We start from the raw sequence: 20,415 nt of genomic DNA, 5'->3' as shown, positions 1-20,415 counted from the left end.
GGTTCTCCTCTCCTACATGATGAAATGAGTGAATACTTACAAGAAAACTTAGGAGCAATGATAATACTCTACAATGGTGAAAAATAACTCCCAACGGCTTCCTTCGCGTGCTTGTGTAGCAAGAAAAATATTAATATACCTACCACGGGTATCTCCAGCAGGAAAGTCTTTAGTTACGTGGGAAATATAATTAGTGGAAAACGATTACTTGTTTAACGCAGAAAGACTTCACTATCTCGTCGTAATTCACTCAAACTCTAGACAGTACACCACACATTAAGAATACAGTCAGCCACAATACTTCACGATAAAAAACTATAAACAGTAAACAGGAAAATATTTTGTATTTAAGCGCACTGTTTTCTTTGTTGTGCTTTTCGGAGAGGATTTCCGAGGTAGAAAATAAGATATTATACATATAATTCACTTTCGTTTGAGATTAAGCTTTTTGATTTTAGTCCTCTCAAATGACATTCATTATTGCTCAAAAACCATTTTCAGTTACTTATGTTTGCTAAATTAGTGAAATGTTTTTACGAAGATCTGGTCTGGCTTAAATTACTCGTTTAGTGGAACTGAAGGATATTTTGGAAATATTTACATCTCTTCTGCATAATAAAATATTCATTTGCTATCGATCAACGCAATATATTCTAAGTTACTTAAATAAACAATATTTTGTGTTGAGTCCCACACGTGTTTCCGAAAGTAATTTTATTGCTACATTTGCATAGTAACGGGAATCTCGTAACTAGAGTTCGAAAACTGAACACCTATACACTGTCCAAAAATACTTATAAAAATTACTCGAAACAATCCTACAACGACATAATGCCTCGAGAATAGGGCGAAAATATAAATTACATTAAACATTCAAAATTTTCAATTGGCTCTAAGCATTATGGGACTTAACATCTGAGGTCATCAGTCCCCTAGAACTTAGAACTACTTAAACCTAACTAACCCAAGGACATCATACACATCCATCCCCGAGGAAGGATTCGAACCTGCGACCGTAGCAGCAGAGCGGTTCCGGACTGAAGCGCCTAGAACAGCTCGGTCACAGCGGCCGGCTGATTTTTTTTTTCTGGCGGTATGCAACAAGGTGGGAAGAAAGCGTAACATGAATGAACAGCTTCTCCTTCCAGACACATATTTTTTGGATTAATGTAGGTAATACGAAAAATTGCTAAAATACATTTGAGGGAATTAGAAAGAACTATTTTGGATACTTAGAATGAATTTAAGAAACACCCAATACACATCTGTAAAAAATAATTAAAATCAGTATAAGCCCTAACTAGGGTAACACTTTGCTGAAACATACTACGGTTACAGAAACTAGACTTCCAAAACACTTTAGTTGGTGTTCCGGTATAATAGTAATCTTCACGTTCTTAGGTGGAAAGAATCTCTATCGTCAGAGATGGTTCTGCGTACTACGGAAAATGTGTGTTAAAGGGGACCTGACGGTGATTCGAATTCTCAATGGCCAGCACTAGTCGAAACAGGGTGAAGTTGCAGACATAACCGTTCATATCTACAAATTAATGAGACCAAAAAACACCGGAAAGGAAAAAAGGGACAAAATATACCAGTTTATGGCCTACAGTTACCGAAAATGAATACACAGGGTGAAGGAAAAATGCGTCTCTTGGCGGTCGGCATACGATTCCCTCCCCCAGTCGGAGGTTCGAGCCCTCCCTCGGGTATATGTGTGTGTGTGTGTGTGTGTGTGTGTGTGTGTGTGTGTGTGTGTGTGTGTGTGTGTGTGTGTGTGTGTTCCTTAGCGTAAGTTAGATTAAGTAGTGTGTAAGCCTAGGGACCGATGACCTTAGCCGTTTGGTCCCACAGGAACTTACCACCACCGTGCGATTCCTCATCCCGATTCAAGACAAAAATGTATGTAGCAAAACCTAGTCCCGCCAATACGTTTAAAATAAATGCGATTTAAAGAGCGAGGCGCTGGCAATGCTGTACTAGCGCGGCCAAGAACAGGTACCATCATGAACTCAGTGCTCTGTCGAGCTGTCCTATTACTTCAGTGAGACGAGCCAACGGGTAGGCAGACTCACCCATGTTCGGCTCACTTCGAGCCAAGCTTCATTTTCAATTAAAGCGTCAAATTGTATCCAATTAACACCTCCACAATGCAGTATCTTGTGTATTTCTTTCTATTGCTGTTACCTTTGTTTAAAAATCAGGACTTAACGTGAACTACTTATAGTCGTAGACGACCAATTTGTTTCGTCCATAGCACAAATAACGTCAGTAGAAAATAATAGTGGATACAGTAACATAGCCTGTATCCTATGAGGTACAAAAGCCACAATATGTACGCTACACTACATGTAACATTATGCTAGGCACAGTAATTCCATTCTGTACGGTTGATGTCCAGGCTTATCGTCGCAGAGCCAGTACGTACACGTACGAGCAACTTTCACTTTATGGAAGATGTTGAACGGGACCACGTTGCATTTGCAAACACTTGGCCAGTCGCTGGATCATACTTTTCTGGACCCTACACAACGCACATGCCTCCACCATTGTCGAAACGGCATGCACGCGAGCTATTAGGTTGCGCACATCCGTGGGAGGAGAACTACAAACTTGTCCCTTTCAGTATCCCCACAAATAAAAATCTAGTGGATTAAGGTCCTGGAAACGTGGACACCAGAACATTGGACCTCCACATCCAATCCATTTCCCCATAAATGCTTCATTTAAATATTTGCGTATATTCATTCCAAAGTGTGGAGGTGCATCATCATGCTGAAACCATAGCTATTGCCGAACACCAAGTGGAACGTTTTCTAATGCGTCAGATAAAGTATTGCAAAGAAACGTACAATACAGGGGCGCAATCAACTTGTACGGCAATAGGTAAGGGCGCAAAAGCACTTCTCCCACGATCGCAGCCCACAGGTTTATGCCAATGCATGCCTCAAAGCCACGTTCACGGGTGACGTGGACTGTGTTCCGACGAATAACAGCTCTTGTGGCGGTTGAAAATAGCTTCACGAGTGAAACTAGATTCGTCAGTCCATATCACATTATTCATAAAATGTTCATTATATTCCACTTGGTGCAAAAGCCATTCACAAAACTGTACCCGTCGCACGCAATCTTCAGCCCACTGGTGTTGAGCTAACGTGTAGTGATATGGATGCAGTTCATTCTGCAGCACTTAAACAACCAATATTTGAGGTGAACCCGCGTTGCAATATCACTGGTACTTTGACAAGGTGACTGGTGAACGATTTCGAGAATCGCATCCTCTGTCTGTACAGTAGAATACGTCAATTCTTAGGACGACCTCTATCCATTCCTTGTAGACGAAGATTACCGGTTTCCGGAGGATGTTGCTACAGCGACGAAAAACGTTCTTATCGCGATGGTGCCTTCGAGGGTACCATGCAGCATACGCACGAGCAGCAGCAGCAGCAGCAGCTTGGTTAATGGATGCACCCAGCGCCTAAAGCATATTGACGTATTCATCGTTTGTGTATTCTATAGGGAAGCCTCCCTATATGAACTTGACAGGACCAGTTACAGCTGTGCACTGCGCGGTTAGTAGACACATGCGTGCAGTTTAATGGACCCCACTGTCATGTGAGAGGTTACTGTCATGTGGTTGGATAGTGATGTCCTCCTTACAAACGACGGCAGCTAGGAAACGGACGTTAAAAAAAAAAAAAAGGCAACCTGACGAGGATTCGAACCACAGCACCATGGTGTATGTGAGTTTGATGTCCCAGTTGCCTTCTCAGTGAGCTACGATGGCTGGTACGGTAGTGCGGTGTGATACACATTCCTCTATACATTCCGATAAGCGGCAAGAAGTGACACTGTTGCCAATTCCTAGTTTTGAAACAAGTATTTACAAAATACATCCGATCTGATTTTACTAGATAAACTTTTGTCTTGAATCTGGACCTCCAAGTGCGGTACTTTTCTTCACCTTGTATGTTACACTGGATCTCGTCTTTTCATCAACTTCAACTTACAAGCCCTACTAATAACACTGCAACGTTAGCCTTTTTTTTGGGGGGGGGGGGGGGGAGAGTGTTGTGCTACCGTAAAATTGACTCCCTTTAGGAGTTTATTCTTAGTGGATGATAGTTATACACATTTTGTTGTGGATTGGCAAGACAGCCAACCCACTATGAGAGGAAGCCGAAAGGCACGCGTTTTAGCTCACGCAGGCTGGCGTGAGGCCTGGAACAGGTCAAGGAAATGAGACTAACAAAAAACGTACTTAGCTGCTGGAATACTTAACTTTAATCCATAATTGGTGAACATCGCTCTTGACGGTACATGTTTTACAGCATCAATAGTAACTGGTAATGGCGCCTTGCTAGGTCGTAGCAAATGACGTAGCTGAAGGCTATGCTAACTATCGTCTCGGCAAATGAGAGCGTAATTTGTCAGTGAACCATCGCTAGCAAAGTCGGCTGTACAACTGGGGCGAGTGCTAGGAAGTCTCTCTAGACCTGCCGTGTGGCGGCGCTCGGTCTGCAATCTCTGATAGTGGCGACACGCGGGTCCGACGTATACTAACGGACCGTGGCCGATTTAAAGGCTACCACCTAGCAAGTGTGGTGTCTGGCGGTGACACCACACATTTTATGTCTCTCTAACAATTTACTACACACTTTTTGAGGTAACTGGGCGCTCGTTGGGTCCTTTGTTCCTCTGATTAGGTAACATTTTTCTTTACAATATGAGTATTTGTTACTGAACGGGACTGAGCCGTGGCACTCGTTACTGGCGCGCCAGTCTCTTGGATGTCTATTATCGATCCTTCGATGTTTCTTATCTTTGCTTGCCTTGTTGTTTTCCGCATTCGCGGGGCGAGTGGCAGTTGACGTTTGCTCGGGCTACCTGCTGAGACGCCGCGAGGTACGAGGTGGGAAGCAACCACGTAAATGTGGAGTTGGTGGTACGCGGTCTGCCGGTTCAGAATGGAGGATGTGTGTTGGCTGCCTGCCTGTCTGCGGTCCGGATTTTGCTCGCCGTGCCTTGCGACCGCCTAGCTTGGGTTGCTGCCTGGTGTATCCTACACGAGCCATACCGGACGTCCAGCAGAGGTTAAGCAGCCTTGTGTTTCTTTTAAAGAAAAGGAGCAAATGTATAAGACTTTTGTTACCAATTTTGGTGGCCTCTTAAGTGTGGCCTTAGCGTTTACAATGCCTTTGGGTAGAGCTAATTCTTTTAAATTTAAATAGTTGGGGTTCCCTGTCCTTCATAATCTTTTGGGGGTTTTATTTGAATTCTGTCTTTGGGGTTCCTTCCTTTTTTTTTTTTTTTTTTTTTTTTTTTTGTGGTTTTAGGGCGCAAAACTTCTATGGTCATTAGCGCCCAGCCCGTGACGTAGAAAACCGGAAAAAAACGAAATTTAAAATCAGCAGCAATGGAAACAAAGTCAGAAAATCTGAGAAACTAAAGGCAGAAGGAATGCTTAAAAGTCCACTATAGAAATGGGTTGGTTGTCCCCAAAAAAAAAAAAAAACTTCAAATGACTGACGTCATTTCACTGTCACTAATAAACTGTAAAACACGGTCAGCTGAGCGCGTGTCATCTGCTAAAATCGACGATAGATCAGGCGATAGCTGTAGACGGGAGCGTAACGGATTAAAATAGGGGCATTCAATTAAAAGGTGTCTGACCGTCCACAGCTGAGAGCAGTGGGGACAGAGTGGGGGAGGATCACCGCTTAAAAGATGTCGATGACTAAAAAGACAGTGCCCTATCCGGAGTCGAGCTAAAATTACCTCCTCCCGACGACGCGTTCGGGAGGAAGAGGTCCAAGCGCAAGGAAGGGCTTTCACATCCCGCAATTTATTGTGGGGAAGTGTTGACCAATGCGCATGCCATAAAAGAGTAACTTGGCGACATAAACCGCTCCGTAGATCGGTAAACGGAAGAGACTGAAGAGCTGGCCGAGGAAGAGAGACTGCAGCCTTGGCCGCTATATCGGCCGCCTCATTTCCACAGATACCAGCGTGTCCCGGGAGCCAGAGGAACGCCACTGAGACGCCCCCCAGGTGGAGCAAGCGCAGACAGTCCTGAATCCGGTGGACCAGAGGGTGCACAGGGTAAAGAGCTTGGAGACTTAGGAGAGAGCTGAGAGAATCTGAGCAGATTACGTACTGTATCCGCTGATGGCGGCGGATGTAGTGGACAGCCTGGAGAACAGCGTAAAGCTCCGCAGTATAAACCGAACACTGGTCGGGAAGCCGAAAGTGATTTGGGGTGTCGCCAACAATATAGGCACTCCCTACACCTAACGATGTTTTCGAGCCATCGGTGTAAATAAATGTGGCTTCCGTCATTTGTGCACATAGAGCAGCAAATGCCCGACGGTAAACAAGTGTAGGGGTACCATCCTTGGGAAATTGACATAGGTCTCTGAGCAAGTCGATCCGGGGACGGAGCCAAGGCGGTGCTGTACCCCAAGTTGTCAAGAAGGTTTTAGGAAAGCGGAAGGAAAGAGAATGGAGCAGTTGACGGAAGCGGACTCCCGGGGGTAGTAGGGAGGAGGAGCGGCCGGCATACCCGACATCAAAGGAGGCGTCGAAAAAAAAGGTCATGGGCTGGATTAGCAGGCATGGAAGACAGATGGCTAGCATAACGACTCAGAAGGACTGCCCGCCGATTGGACAGCGGAGGTTCAGCAGTCTCAGCATAAAGGCTTTCCACAGGGCTGGTGTAAAAAGCTCCAGACACTAAACGTAATCCACGGTGGTGGATAGAGTCGAGACGCCGAAGAATAGACGGCCGAGCAGAGGAGTAGACTATGCTTCCATAGTCCAATTTCGAGCGCACTAAGGCGCGATAGAGGCGGAGAAGGACCACTCGGTCCGCTCCCCAAGAGGTACCATTCAGGACACGGAGGGTGTTAAGGGAACGCAGACAGCGAGCCGAAAGATAGGACACGTGGGAGGACCAGCACAGTGGTTCCTTCCTTGTGCTTGGTTAAATGTTTACTTGCATAGCGGGAAGTGACTCGTGGTTAAAACTCGGAGAATGTGTTTGATGTTACTGCCGCCTCCGGCATTCGTCTTTTCAATTAAGTGTTGTCATTCCTTCGAGCGATCTGGTGTCACTCCTCGTTAATTAATGCTGGTTTATGTATACTTAATTTTGAATTGGCCATTTGAATTAATATTTTGGAGCACAGTATAGCACTAAGGCAACCTCACTGTATACCACCTTGTGCCCCGGTCTAGTACCTTAATTTTCAGTGGCACGAGTTAGCTCCACTACCGGTTTCACTGACGCGCTCCCTTCAAAATCTTGTCTTGTATAAGTTTGCCCCATGTGTGTCTGGGAACACAGAGATAAGCTTTAGTGTGACTTCAGTGCTAGTCAGTTAATGGAATCTTCATTTTGGCTTAGCTTCCATTGAAGAGTTTAGGTGGAGCGTAGTATGTTTGATTTGTTATTCATTTAATTACTCTAAGTCTGTTTATTTAATGGGGAGCAAGACACTTAAAGACTGTTGGTATTAACTCCCCTAGTTTCTGGGTGTTGCTAATTCGTTCCAAATGGCCTACTACTTATTCAATGGCAAGGCTGTTGATTAGTTGGTTACTGTTAGTACAAATTTACGCTATTTATTTGTTGCGGAAATTGTTAAGGGGTCTGTGTCGTGATTCAATCACTAGCTACGTGTTTGAGATGAATTGATGTAAACCTTACATTGCCTCCTTAAAATTTGTTGTCAGCAGAAACCCTTAAGAGAACTAAGTTTTGTCACTGCTTATGTTAACCTTTACTGCGAGCAATATTTCATGTAGTTAAATTTTGTCTTAAAATGTGTATTTCTCTGATGTAATAAACGAGTGATAAAAGAAAAAAACAAAGGGGCCTGGTCCTTCCTATTGTGTCCGGTTTGTAACACGTATCAGGGACCTTTCTTTAACTCATTCCACGAGCCGTGACGCTCACAGCTTTCCGATGATTGGTGCACAAACTTATGGTGGGTGCCAGTGAACCAAGGCCCATGGCACTTTGTACTTATGCCACCGCTGGGGTTGAAAGGTGCCTATTAGCCAGAGCTGGGATATTTCGTCTTTTAAGTGACTCACTTTGGTAAAGAACTTTGTAGCGTAGTCTTATTTTTTCATGCAAGTATTTCTCCTTTGGGGCTTCGTGTAGCTCCCTGGTTCTCGTCCGTCAGAAAGCCCCCAGTGTCCACTTTAGACACCGGTTCTTTAATGGTTGTTGTGAACGTATAAGGGTATTACATGTGACTCACCATCCTGCACAGGCATAGAGGAGTTTTGGCAGGACTGTAGATATGTAAAGTTTGAACTTGGTCTTGGCGCTGACATGGGTGATGGCGAAGAATACTATCAACGTGTGTGCGATCTTCATGGTGTCCTTTTTTCGATGCTGTGTATGAATCGTGAAGGTCAGGGACTTAACCAGAATTATCCCCAGATGCTTTCGAGTGTGGCCATGGGTTAGCTTGCTCTAGCACCCTTAGTGGGTAACGTAGTACCGGTAGCCTCTTCTTAATAAAGAACACTGCAGCACTCTTCGTGGGGTTGATTGTTATTTTGCTGAACTGCGCTGACTCTTGGCGTTGAGCCCTGTTTATTAGCTCGTCCAAGTTGAGGCCCGACGTGACAAGGGCAGTGTCGTGAGCAAATAAAAATGGTTCAAATGGCTCTGAGCACTATGGGCAAAAAAGACGCTGACGGTGGATCGACAATAGTGAAATTGATGTCTTATGTGTTTGGTGAGTCGTACCAGCTGTAATTATGCCGACATCTTTTGCTAAAAGCCAAACTGCTCTGGACACATAGTTCATTCTTCCCGGAAACAGTTTGCATTCCAACCAATATCAAAGGTTCCAAATTTTTTCCAGCTTTGGTAGTAATGTTATGGGCCGGTGGTTCGTGGGTACCGTGAAATCTTTTCCCGTTTTTTTGTATTTGAACGATCTTCCACGTTTTCCACGCCACTGGGAAGTATGCGGTCATCAAGCAGCTGTGTATGACCCTCGAGAGGAGGACTAGGGCTTTCCGTGATTGGTGGACAAATCCAACATTGTTTACACGGCCAATTCCCAGTGCTCAGTTATTTGTCCTCCTGATGATTTGCGCTACTCTCGTGGAGTGGTAAGACTAGTTTGGCCCCTGCGCAGTTCCGTTCGGAATCGTGCGATGAAAGCCTGCATTTCTTCTTCATAGTCCCTTAATCGTCCTCGGGGGTCTTGTCCAACGTTCGAAGACGTCATCTGCTGGACATACGAGTCTGCAAACAGTTCGAACTATTGTATAGCATTGCATATCAATAGTTTGATTGCAGAGTCGTTTTAAAAGTTGCCACTCGACCCAAGTTGTTTGTAAAACAAATTGGGTCATCGTGTTGCCCTATGTTTGTTGCCTCCATTGTACCACCCCTTTTCAGAGTTCTCTAGAGAGACAGGTCATTCTGTCTGTCAGCCGGATGTCTATATATCATCCAACGTTTTCTCACTCTGTTACGCAGCGCCTTCAGTTCTTGCAGGTAGCCTGGGAAGACAGCTAACTGTGGGTCACTATTGTGACATTTTAAGCCCTCCAATGTGCCTGTTGCATCTTCGTTGTTAAAGTTTCTACTGCTGTGTCGATATCAGCTGTCGCATGTTGAGGTATTGTAGACCTAACGTTATTCGTTAGGTACCTCTTGAATTGACCCCAGTTTACTTCCGTTTGTTTGATGCGTGGGATCATCAACCTACCGCGGCTGATTACTACTACTACTACTACTACTACTACTACTGTCAGGTAGTCCGATGATGTGTCATTTATGGTGCATACCTGTAAGTTTGGATCAACCACATTTGTCAACGCAATGTCGAGGACATCATCTGTTTGTCCGTGGAAATGACTGATCCTGGGAGAATGTACTGGTCCGTGCACGATGCAGCTTAGGTTCTCTTGAAGCTCGGAAAGAGTGAGACCCTTCTGATTGTTCTTTCTGGAATTCCAAGTGGAGTGTTGGGATTTTAAAACTTCCGCTAGAAGAATTTTTGGGTATCTGTCGAAGATTGTAAGTCTTCTCTAATGAGCCGGTGGTTTGGGCTGATGTACCCTGCCACCAACGTAATATTTCTAAATGATGTGTGGACCGTTACAGCTGTAGCTTCCAACGCCTGCGGCGGTGGTAATGTCTCCATACGGTGTCGTATCATATTTAGTACGAAAATCGCTGTGCCACCTCTGCTCCGGTTCATCCCATCCGTCCTGTTGCATATTACGGAGACTGAAGACGACTGAATCCGTAAGCTTCGTTCCCGTCACCATCGCAACGTCGATGCGGTGTCGTGTTACAAAGTCCTTTAGTTCCGCTTTTTTAGTGCGAACGCCGTTAGCACTCCAGTTAAGAAAGACGAGACGTCTCGTTGGCGTTCGTGGAGCCATTTAAGGCGGCAGGAACGCTTTGGTTATTCCTTCCACCAAGCTGTGGAAGGATGTGATTTTCTGCTGGGGCGTTGTGAAGAGCATTGCGATGCCCGTCAAAGCTTGCGAAAATGGCTTGATAATACTTTGCGATGTCAGGTGGCTTGCGACAGCGGGTGCTGATTCCTGCGTTCCCGGACGGTTATGGAATGTATCAGAGAAGGTTCTTATTGGCCGCCGGCATCTGCTGGTGTGGTGCCTTTTGCTGTGCAAACACCAGCTTCGGTTGCGTCGTCTGTACTTGCTTTACCGTCTTCGCTTCCCTAGTCTTGGTCTTGCGAAGTAATTGTTGATATTTTTCACAGCCTTTCCAAGGAGCCGGATGGTCCTTTCACCATTTGTGCATTTTGCCTTAGCTGTGCACGGTACCGTGCTTTCTTTCGAAGGATGGAACCTGCACGGCGGACACAACATACTGGTAACGAGCAGCAATTAGCTGTGCGCTCAAATCTCTGATACTTCTAACGTTTGTTTGATCCATCTCTGTTACGGTGTGATTCAAATCGCACCCTTGCATATAGTACATATTGTATGATACAGATCATCTTGTTTTCCTTCGATTTCGAAAGGTTCACAATGAAGATTAGGATTGGTAGTAAGTCGCTGTTTGGTTCCTTCCTTGTCTTTTACTGATGTACTCTTGCCGCCGGGAAGCCTTTTTCATGTAGTGCCCGGATCACTTCCACCACTAGAAGCGACGTAGGTAAATGTTTAATGACTTATTTCAGTTCTTTTGCCTCAAAGAGGCTAGTGAGTGTGAAGCAGAAGTTGGTTTTGTTTAAAGAAGCTCACTGATCGCTGATGATCTTCATGGGATTCCAAATGGTATTTTATCCTGTCTCCCTGATAAATTGCTCTGAGTGAACCCTGCGGCTGTCGTTTGAGAGTTGCATTCAACTGCACATAATTTTCCATAAAATTTAGGGTTATTGGCGGTCACTTGGGGCGTGGTGGTGTCACTTTTGCAGGTGCTGCGTTGGTTGCAGGGGCGTTGCTCGTTTCTGCTGGTGCTTCTCCTACTGTAGGCGGGGAAGGGACAAATAGGGGTGAAACGATTGGCCGTTTCCACCTCAGCTTTTCGTTTTCACGGATTCTCCTCCGCTGTTTTTTGCCGTTGGTGGCAGCGTCTCAAACTCGTCCTCCTGTGGAGTTTGCGATTCGTTTTCCCGTTCCGTTTTTCCTCGCTTTCTGACGGTGAAGATACTTGGTGTGGCAGAGCTGCTTCCATTTCGTGGTCCACAATGATGTCTTCAGTTGGTGCGTTGTGTGCCGGTGGGAGTTGCTCCACCCAGGTGTTGTGCAGCCCTGCTTAGGCAGAGCTGTAGTTGTTCTCCGTTAGTCCTGGCGCCAGTAGGGCCGCGTGGTGAGTTGTTTGCCTCTCGGTGTCCGTAGTCCTTGAGTGTTTCATCGTACTCGTGTTTTCTTCCTCCGAGGCTCGGTCCGTTGTTAGCGGAGCGGACGGCACGGGCAGCGATTGCGTACACCCAACCGGACGGCGGCGGACTCACTCCTGAGCTGCCAAGCTGTTCAAGCCGTTGCATCGCGTGCTCCGCTGACAGAGTAGTTTGGTACGTAGCGTACCACAGCGGGAAGGCGGTCAGACAAGCAAGATTCCTTTAGCGTGCTTGGGTTGGGCATACGTACAGAATCGCATACTTCGCATGGCCTTACACCTGCCTTACGACGTCCCGAGCACACACCTTCACGACATCGCGGAAGTACCACTACTACGCGACCTCTTCAAGACGACCGCCCGCACCTTTTACGAACGTGCTGGCTGGTCAGACAACAACCAAATCCAGACGCTGGACCGCAAACTGCCGCGCAGCGTCACCACCAGATGGCTACACCTGCTAGCTGGCTACTTAGCAATGAAGAACTGTGCTGAGGAAAAAACCATGAAGCCAATCAACAAATGAGGACGCATTAAATCAGCATGCATGGGAGGCAAATCAATAAATGCTGCGAATTCCATCACACATCGGAGGGCAAGTTATCTCCGTGAAGATCCAGGAGAGGTAGCTTGTCTAGCTTGGGAGTAACGCAGCGTGATCGTTCTGCTGACGACGTGTGGCAGCTTACCTCTGGGCTACCGAGGGCCACCACGGGTAGGTTCAAAGAGGAATACGCACAGCTCTGCAAACAGGGCTTACGGTCAGCGACACCTTGCGGCCAAGTCGACACAGCTGTTTGTTTAATATTACAATATACTATCTGACGAAGCCAATCGTGGTAACGAATTTTATTTGCCTCTTTTATTAATCTCCAGGAGAAAGGTACGTTGTTTGTGAGATGGTTCTCAGATAATGTGCATCAATGTTACTACGTATAATGTTGTTAATGCTCTTACTCGTAAACATACACATTCCTTTTTAGATCAGACTGATAATGATCATAACGATCGAAACCGGCCATTGAACAACACAAATATTTGCGATCACTCAAAATGGTTCAAATGGCTCTGAACACTATGGGACCCCATCAGTCCCCTAGAACTTAGAACTACTTAAACCTAACTATCCTAAGGACATCACACACATCCATGCCCGAGGCAGGATTCGAACCTGCTACCATAGCAGCAACGCGGTTCCGGACTGAAGCGCCTAGAACCGCTCGGACACAGCGGCCGGCTCTGCGATCACTGACTGTTTCCAGAATGAGCACTACGGCACTGATGTCGACCCACAGAGAATATTTAGAATCTAATGTCGTAAAGGACACGATTCCAAACAATAATATGTACTCCGAAACTTCCTGACAGATTAAAACTGTGTGCCGGACCGAGACTCGAACTCGGGACCTTTGCCTTCAGCGGGCAAGTGCTCTACCACAAGGTAGGAGACGAGGTACTGGCAGAATTGAAGCTGTGAGGACGGGTCGTGAGTCGTGCTTGGGTAGCTCAGTTAGTAGAGCACTTGCCCGCAAAAGGCAAAGATCCCGAGTTCGAGTCTCGGTCCGGCACACAGTTTTAATCTGTCATGAAGTTTCACTGGCTGTGTTATTTTTCACATAGTGTCGATCATCGGATTGCTGTAATCTTCAAGGTGATCACGTAACCGTTATCAAAACATTATGCGTACAGCACGAGTCAAATAAGAATGGTTATAGGCTCAAATTAATGTGCAGACAGTATAATAAAAGCAAACCTATGCGTTCACATTCCCAGTATGTCACGAACTATAAGGTTGCGGTCAGGTTGGAATGTGATTGGTTGTGAAATGGCAAAGGCAACGAAAGAGGAAAGTACGATGTCTTGTTGTGGTGACAGACTGATCTGTAGCTTAGTTCGAGGCCTAGGTTAGGATAAAATGTAGCAGTTTCACTCGTAAAAAATAAATTAATAGTTTTTATTGTCGCATGTAGTTGACAGTTTCTTTCGATATGTTACGAACTCTCAGCAATTTCAGCTGTGGTCTTGGCTCATACCTAACTGCACTCTCGGAATTCTCGATATATTCGGAAATAAAAAGCGAGAATATAAATGTAATTGTTGCTCATTTCACTTGCAGGAATTTAAGCTGTGTTATTACGTTCCTATTTCAACACAATTTGTGAAAGCATAGCTTTGCTTGTTACTCTACTGTTTCTAAAGTAATTTAACACATTAACCACTCTTATTTGATTCCAGCTGTATGCGTAATATTTTCGCAGCGTTTGTCTGCTCATGTGACGAAAAAGTGATGTTGCGATTGGCTGACTAGATGACCTATCCTGTTCTCTGACTCGATGCTTTGATTGACTGACGAGATCATGTGTCAGTGCTGTGATTGGTAGAAGCAAATCGAAAAGCCGACACCTTAATTTCAGTGTTTTCGGAGCTAGCAGGCCTTATTTGGTGGTTTAAGTATTTATACTCGCGTATAGCGAAAATATGCAGTTCCAATAATACACCGCAATAAACATCTCTCGAAAACGCGTCGTCTTTAGTACGGTATGATGTGCCACAGTGGCAGGAAGATATATCGAATCCTTACTGTCAGTCTTTCCACCATTTTCAAGTAGGAATAACATAGTAGGTATTGGACATCGAAGGAAGAGCATCACGGTTTTCTTTAGAAAGCGTGAGAGAGCGTACGTTCGTTCAAATGACTCTGAGCACTACGGGACTTAACATCTGTGGTCATCAGTCCCCTAGAACTTAGAACTACTTAAACCTAACTAACCTAAGGACATCACACACATCCATGCCGAGGCAGGATTCGAACCAGCGACCGTAGCGGTTGCGCGGTTCCAGACTGAAGCGCCTAGAACCGCTCGGCCACACCGGCCGGCGTACGTTCGTCAGCACACTTGTTCCCTCATATCTTAAGAAAAAATGAGGACGTCATTTCACTGAGAAAACAAAACATAATAATATGGTATAAAAGTGTGTGTCTAGTTCCTGTGGAAGAAGCAGAATAGCTCCTACCAGAATAAAAGTGAGGAGGCAACATGAAGATAGTCCGCCACTGGAGATAAACGGCTAACCTAGCTCACGGTACACTGTTCCAGTTGCAGGCTTAATATCTGACGGCGTGCAGGAGCAATTAAAATTTGATTGTATTTCGCATAATTATTGACCGAATTCAAAAATTTATAGCGCTGCCTTAAATACCAGTTAAGAGGTATAGTCCTATGACAAAGGTTTAACACATTAACGGACATACTACATTTAGGAACGTGTATACAGGATTATTACAAATGATTGAAGCGATTTCACAGCTCTACAATAACTTTATTATTTGAGATATTTTCACAATGCTTTGCACACACATACAAAAACTCAAAGTTTTTTTAGGCATTCACAAATGTTCGATATGTGCCCGTTTAGTGATTCGGCAGACATCAAGCCGATAATCAAGTTCCTCCCACACTCGGCGCAGCATGTCCCCATCAATGAGTTCGAAAGCATCGTTGATGCGAGCTCGCAGTTCTGGCACGTTTCTTGGTAGAGGAGGTTTAAACACTGAATCTTTCACATAGCCCCACAGAAAGAAACCGCATGGGGTTAAGTCGGGAGAGCGTGGAGGCCATGACATGAATTGCTGATCATGATCTCCACCACGACCGACCCATCGGTTTTCCAATCTCCTGTTTAAGAAATGCCGAACATCATGATGGAAGTGCAGTGGAGCACCATCCTGTTGAAAGATGAAGTCGGCGCTGTCGGTCTACAGTTGTGGCATGAGCCAATTTTACAGCATGTCCAGATACACGTGTCCTGTAACGTTTTTTTCGCAGAAGAAAACGGGGCCGTAAACTTTAAACCGTGAGATTGCACAAAACACGTTAACTTTTGGTGAATTGCGAATTTGCTGCACGAATGCGTGAGGATTCTCTACCGCCCAGATTCGCACATTGTGTCTGTTCACTTCACCATTAAGAAAAAATGTTGCTCCATCACTGAAAACAAGTTTCGCACTGAACGCATCCTCTTCCATGAGCTGTTGCAACCGCGCCGAAAATTCAAAGCGTTTGACTTTGTCATCGGGTGTCAGGGCTTGTAGCAATTGTAAACGGTACGGCTTCTGCTTTAGCCTTTTCCGTAAGATTTTCCAAACCGTCGGCTGTGGTACGTTTAGCTCCCTGCTTGCTTTATTCGTCGACTTCCGCGGGCTACGCGTGAAACTTGCCCGCACGCGTTCAACCGTTTCTTCGCTCACTGCAGGCTGACCCGTTGATTTCCCCTTACAGAGGCATCCAGAACCTTTAAACTGCGCATACCATCGCCGAATGGAGTTAGCAGTTGATGGATCTTTGTTGAACTTCGTCCTGAAGTGTCGTTGCACTGTTATGACTGACTGATGTGAGTGTATTTCAAGCACGACATACGCTTTCTCGGCTCCTGCCGCCGTTTTGTCTCACTGCGCTCTCGACCGCTCTGGCGGCAGAAACCTGAAGTGCGGCTTCAGCCGAACAGAACTTTATGAGTTTTTCTACGTATGTGTAGTGTGTCGTGACCATATGTCAATGAATGGAGCTACAGTGAATTTATGAAATCGCTTCAATCATTTGTAATAGCCCTGTACGTCTCGAGGCCGTGTAACTAAAGGCGCGCAAATTACGCGGACTACGTTCGTCCAGTATTACATAATGAGAGTACTTAGCGACTTCCAACACACTGAACACACAATTTCAAACATTTTATAAACTTTATATAACACAAATACCCGATTATTAACTCATTTGTAAAGGAATTTATCATTGCACGGGGATTTACTGGTGCTCCGATATTTAGCACGGAATGACCCATATTAGCAGGAATAGCCAGCTGAAGGGCAAAGTAGTACAGGGTGTCCACAATGAGACTCCAACATTTTAATATCCTATATCTTTCTCATTTCAGATGGTGGACCTGTGAATCCTGAAGGGGCAGACAGAGCAACTCAACAAGTTTGTGGTATGCAAATTTTATACGCCAAGTGGCCGTAGTGGAGCTGCAATCAATTGTTTTGGCAAAATGGAGGATATGAAGGAGCATGCACAAGTGGTCTGGTGGAATGCGGAGACAAAATCGGCGACCCAAGTGCAAAGAAACTTTCGTCGAGTTCACAACAAAGCGCCTCCGTCGTTCAAGACTGTAAACAAGTGGTGTGATCAGTTTTTGACTACTGGGAGCTGGGAGTGTTGTGAAAGGCCACGGTGGTGGTAAGCCTGGGATAAGCGAACATCATGTGGAACAAGTGCGGCGGTCATTCGAACAAAGTCCACAGAAGTCAGTGCGACAGGCAGCACGAGAACTTCGTATGAAACGTTCAACAGTGCACAAAGTGCTTCATCAGCGATTACGTTTGTACGCATATAAAGCGCATGTTGTGCAAGAAATCAAGTCTGATGATAGACCAAAGCGAGAAGAATTTGCTTGTGTCATGTTAGATCGCATTGCCGCGGAAGATACATTTTTATCACGCGTGATGTTTACTGACGAGGCAACCTTTCACGTGTCAGAGGTTGTCCGAAAATCCACATGCACCTAGGGAACACATTCCGAAAGTTAATGTGTGGTCTGGTTTGATGATAAATCGCATTGTTGGGCCGTTTTTCTTTCAGGAGCCGACTGTGGATGGAGCCATCTACCTGGACATGTTGGAACAATTTGCCGTGCCACAGATAACAGACCTGCAGCCAAATGTGATGTTTCAACAGGACGGTGCACCACCCCATTGGAGCCCTGGTGTCTGAAAATTTTTAAATGACACATTCCCGCAACGATGGATTGGCTGTGGAGGTCCAATTCCTTGGCCGCCGCGTTCGTCCGACATAAACCCCCTCGATTTTTTCTTGTGGGGTTATGTGAAAGACCGGGTATACGCTACACCAGCAAAGGACCTGCAAGACTTGAAACAGCGCATAAGAATTGTCATCAGCTCTGTCATAAAACAGATGCTCCGCAACACACGGCACGAAATCTATTACTGGATTGTTGGATGAACCATTCGCAGAAGTGTACACCCGTGGAGGCCAATCAGCTGCTGATAGTGCCTGCACACGCTGTACATGGTACGGAAACAACTGATTCTCCCGTAGAACTCTCCATACAGTGACGTGGTCAATGTTACCTTGTACAGCAGCAACTTCTCTGACGCTGACATTAGGGTTATCGTCAACTGCACGAAGAATTACCTCGTCCATTGCGGGTGTCCTCGTCGTTCCATGTCTTCCGCAGTCGCGAGTCGTAGGCTGGAATGTTCCGTGCTCCCTAAGACGCCGATCAATTGCTTCGAACGTCTTCCTGTCGGGACACCTTCGTTCTGGAAATCTGTCTCGATACAAACGTACCGCACCACGGCCATTGCCCCGTGCTAATCCATACATCAAATGGGCATCTGCCAACTCCGCATTTGTAAACATTGCACTGACTGCAAAACCACGTTCGTGATGAACACTAACCTGTTGATGCTACGTACTGATGTGCTTGATGCTAGTACTGTAGAGCAATGAGTCGCATGTCAACACAAGCACCGAAGTCAACATTACCTTCCTTCAATTGGGCCAACTGGCGGTGAATCGAGGAAGTACAGTACATACTCACGAAACTAAAATGAGCTCTAACATGGAAATTAAGCGTTTCCGGACACATGTCCACATAACATATTTTCTTTATTTGTGTGTGAGGAATGTTTCCTGAAAGTTTGGCCGTATCTTTTTGTAACACCATGTAGACTTGATATTCTTCGCGCTACCCGTAGCGCCCATGTTCAAGTGTTCTGAACCGTCCACCTGTGTATGAAAACTTGATGAACTGCTGTATGATTTCCCTGTATTTGTTCGTCAATAAATTGTGTTTCCTCTCAGATTTTTTGAGTTCAAATGTTGGAGTCTCGTTGTGGAAACCCTGTATTACTGGCAGGCGGCTTTTAACAACTGTAGCAAATAAAGCGACTGACTTGCGTAGCACGAAGCTGGACGGCGAGCAGAGCGGCTGGTTGTGCGGCACGGGCTGGCGGTCGACGGGGCAGGCGCGGTGCGTGCGCAGGTAGCCGCGCAGGCACGGCTCGCAGAAGGTGTGTCCGCACGCCATGTCGACGGGCGCCACCAGCGGCTGCAGGCAGATGTGGCACGTGAGGTCGTCGTCGACGGCGGCCGCGTACTCGTACACGTGCGGCTCGCGGCCGCCATGCTGCACGCCGCACGCCGCGCACTTGCCGCCACCAGTCTCCATTGTGGCATCACCGACGCTCTAAATCATTCTGCCTGCAACACAACGCACAATTTTATTCACTTCGCCTACTTTATTGCTCATTTTAGTTCCGGTCGCTCACTATTACAGCCGACACTTCACATTTTGTTGTTCTCGAGCACGAGGCTTCTAAGTGACTGTGGAGAACTAAGACTTATACACTATTGGCCATTAAAATTGCTACACCACGAAGATGACGTGCTACAGATGCGAAATTTAGCCGACAGGAAGAAGATGCTGTGATATGCAAATCATTAGCTTTTCAGAGCATTCACACAAGGTTGGCGCTGGTGGCGACACCTACAACGTGTTGACGTGAGGAAAGTTTCTAACCGATTTCTCATACACAAACAGCAGTTGACCGGCGTTGCCTGGTGAAACGTTGTTGTGATGCCTCGTGTAAGGAGAAGAAATGCGTACCATCACGTTTCCGACTTTGATAAATGTCGGATTGTAGCCTATCGCGATTGCGGTTTATCGTATCGTTGGTCGAGATCCAATGACTGTTAGCAGAATATGGAATCGGTGGTTTCAGGAGGGTAATACGGAACGCCGTGCTGGATCCCAACGGCATCCTATCACTAGCAGTCGAGATGACAGGCATCATATCCGCATGGCTGTAACGGATCGTGCAGCCACGTCTAGATCCCGGAGTCAACAGATGGGGACGTTTGTAAGACAACAACCATCTGCACGAACAGTTCGACAACGTTTGCAGCAGCATGGACTATCAGCTCGGAGACCATGGCTGCGGTTACCCTGGACGCTGCATCATAGACAGGAGCGCCTGCGATGGTGTACTCAAAAATAGTTCAAATGGCTCTGAGCACTATGGGACTTAACTTCTAAGGTCATCAGTCCCCTAGAACTTAGAACTACTTAAACCTAACTAACCTAAGGACATCACAGACATCCATGCTCGAGGCAGGATTCGAACCTGCGACAGTAGCGGTCTCGCGGTTCCAGACTGTAGCGCCTAGAACCGCTCGGCCACCTTGGCCGGCATGGTGTAAACGAACCTGGGTGCACGAATGGCAAAACGTCATTCTTTCAAATGAATCCAGGTTCTCTTTACAGCATCATGATGGTCGCATCCGTGTTTGGCGACATCGCGGTGAACGCACATGCGAAGCGTTTATTCGTCATCGCCATACTGGCGTATCACCCGGCGTGATGGTATGGGGTGTCATTGGTTACACGTCTTGGTCACCTCTCGTTCGCACAGACGGCACTTCGAATAGTGGACGTTACATTTCACATGTGTTACGACCCGTGGCTCTACCCTTCATTCGATC

The 20,415-nt window shown here is 46.0% G+C and overlaps 1 protein-coding gene across 3 annotated transcripts in view; it reads right to left on the bottom strand.

Annotated features, from left to right (window-relative positions):
• The window catches only part of LOC126470904 (ligand of Numb protein X 2-like), a 492,663-nt gene that overhangs the window by 314,832 nt on the left and 157,416 nt on the right, over nucleotides 1–20,415 (bottom strand). For all 3 annotated transcript variants that reach the window (XM_050098936.1, XM_050098935.1, XM_050098934.1), the window contains one exon: nucleotides 18,828–19,134. In XM_050098936.1, the coding sequence (XP_049954893.1) occupies nucleotides 18,828–19,102 (275 nt within the window). In that variant the 5' untranslated portion in view covers nucleotides 19,103–19,134. The remainder of the gene's footprint in view (nucleotides 1–18,827; nucleotides 19,135–20,415) is intronic.

Source organism: Schistocerca serialis, chromosome 3 (assembly GCF_023864345.2).
Source record: "Schistocerca serialis cubense isolate TAMUIC-IGC-003099 chromosome 3, iqSchSeri2.2, whole genome shotgun sequence".
NCBI lineage: Eukaryota > Metazoa > Arthropoda > Insecta > Orthoptera > Acrididae > Schistocerca > Schistocerca serialis.
The sequence above is the reverse complement of the archived record's forward strand: the minus strand, read 5'-3'. Positions and strand labels throughout refer to the sequence as shown.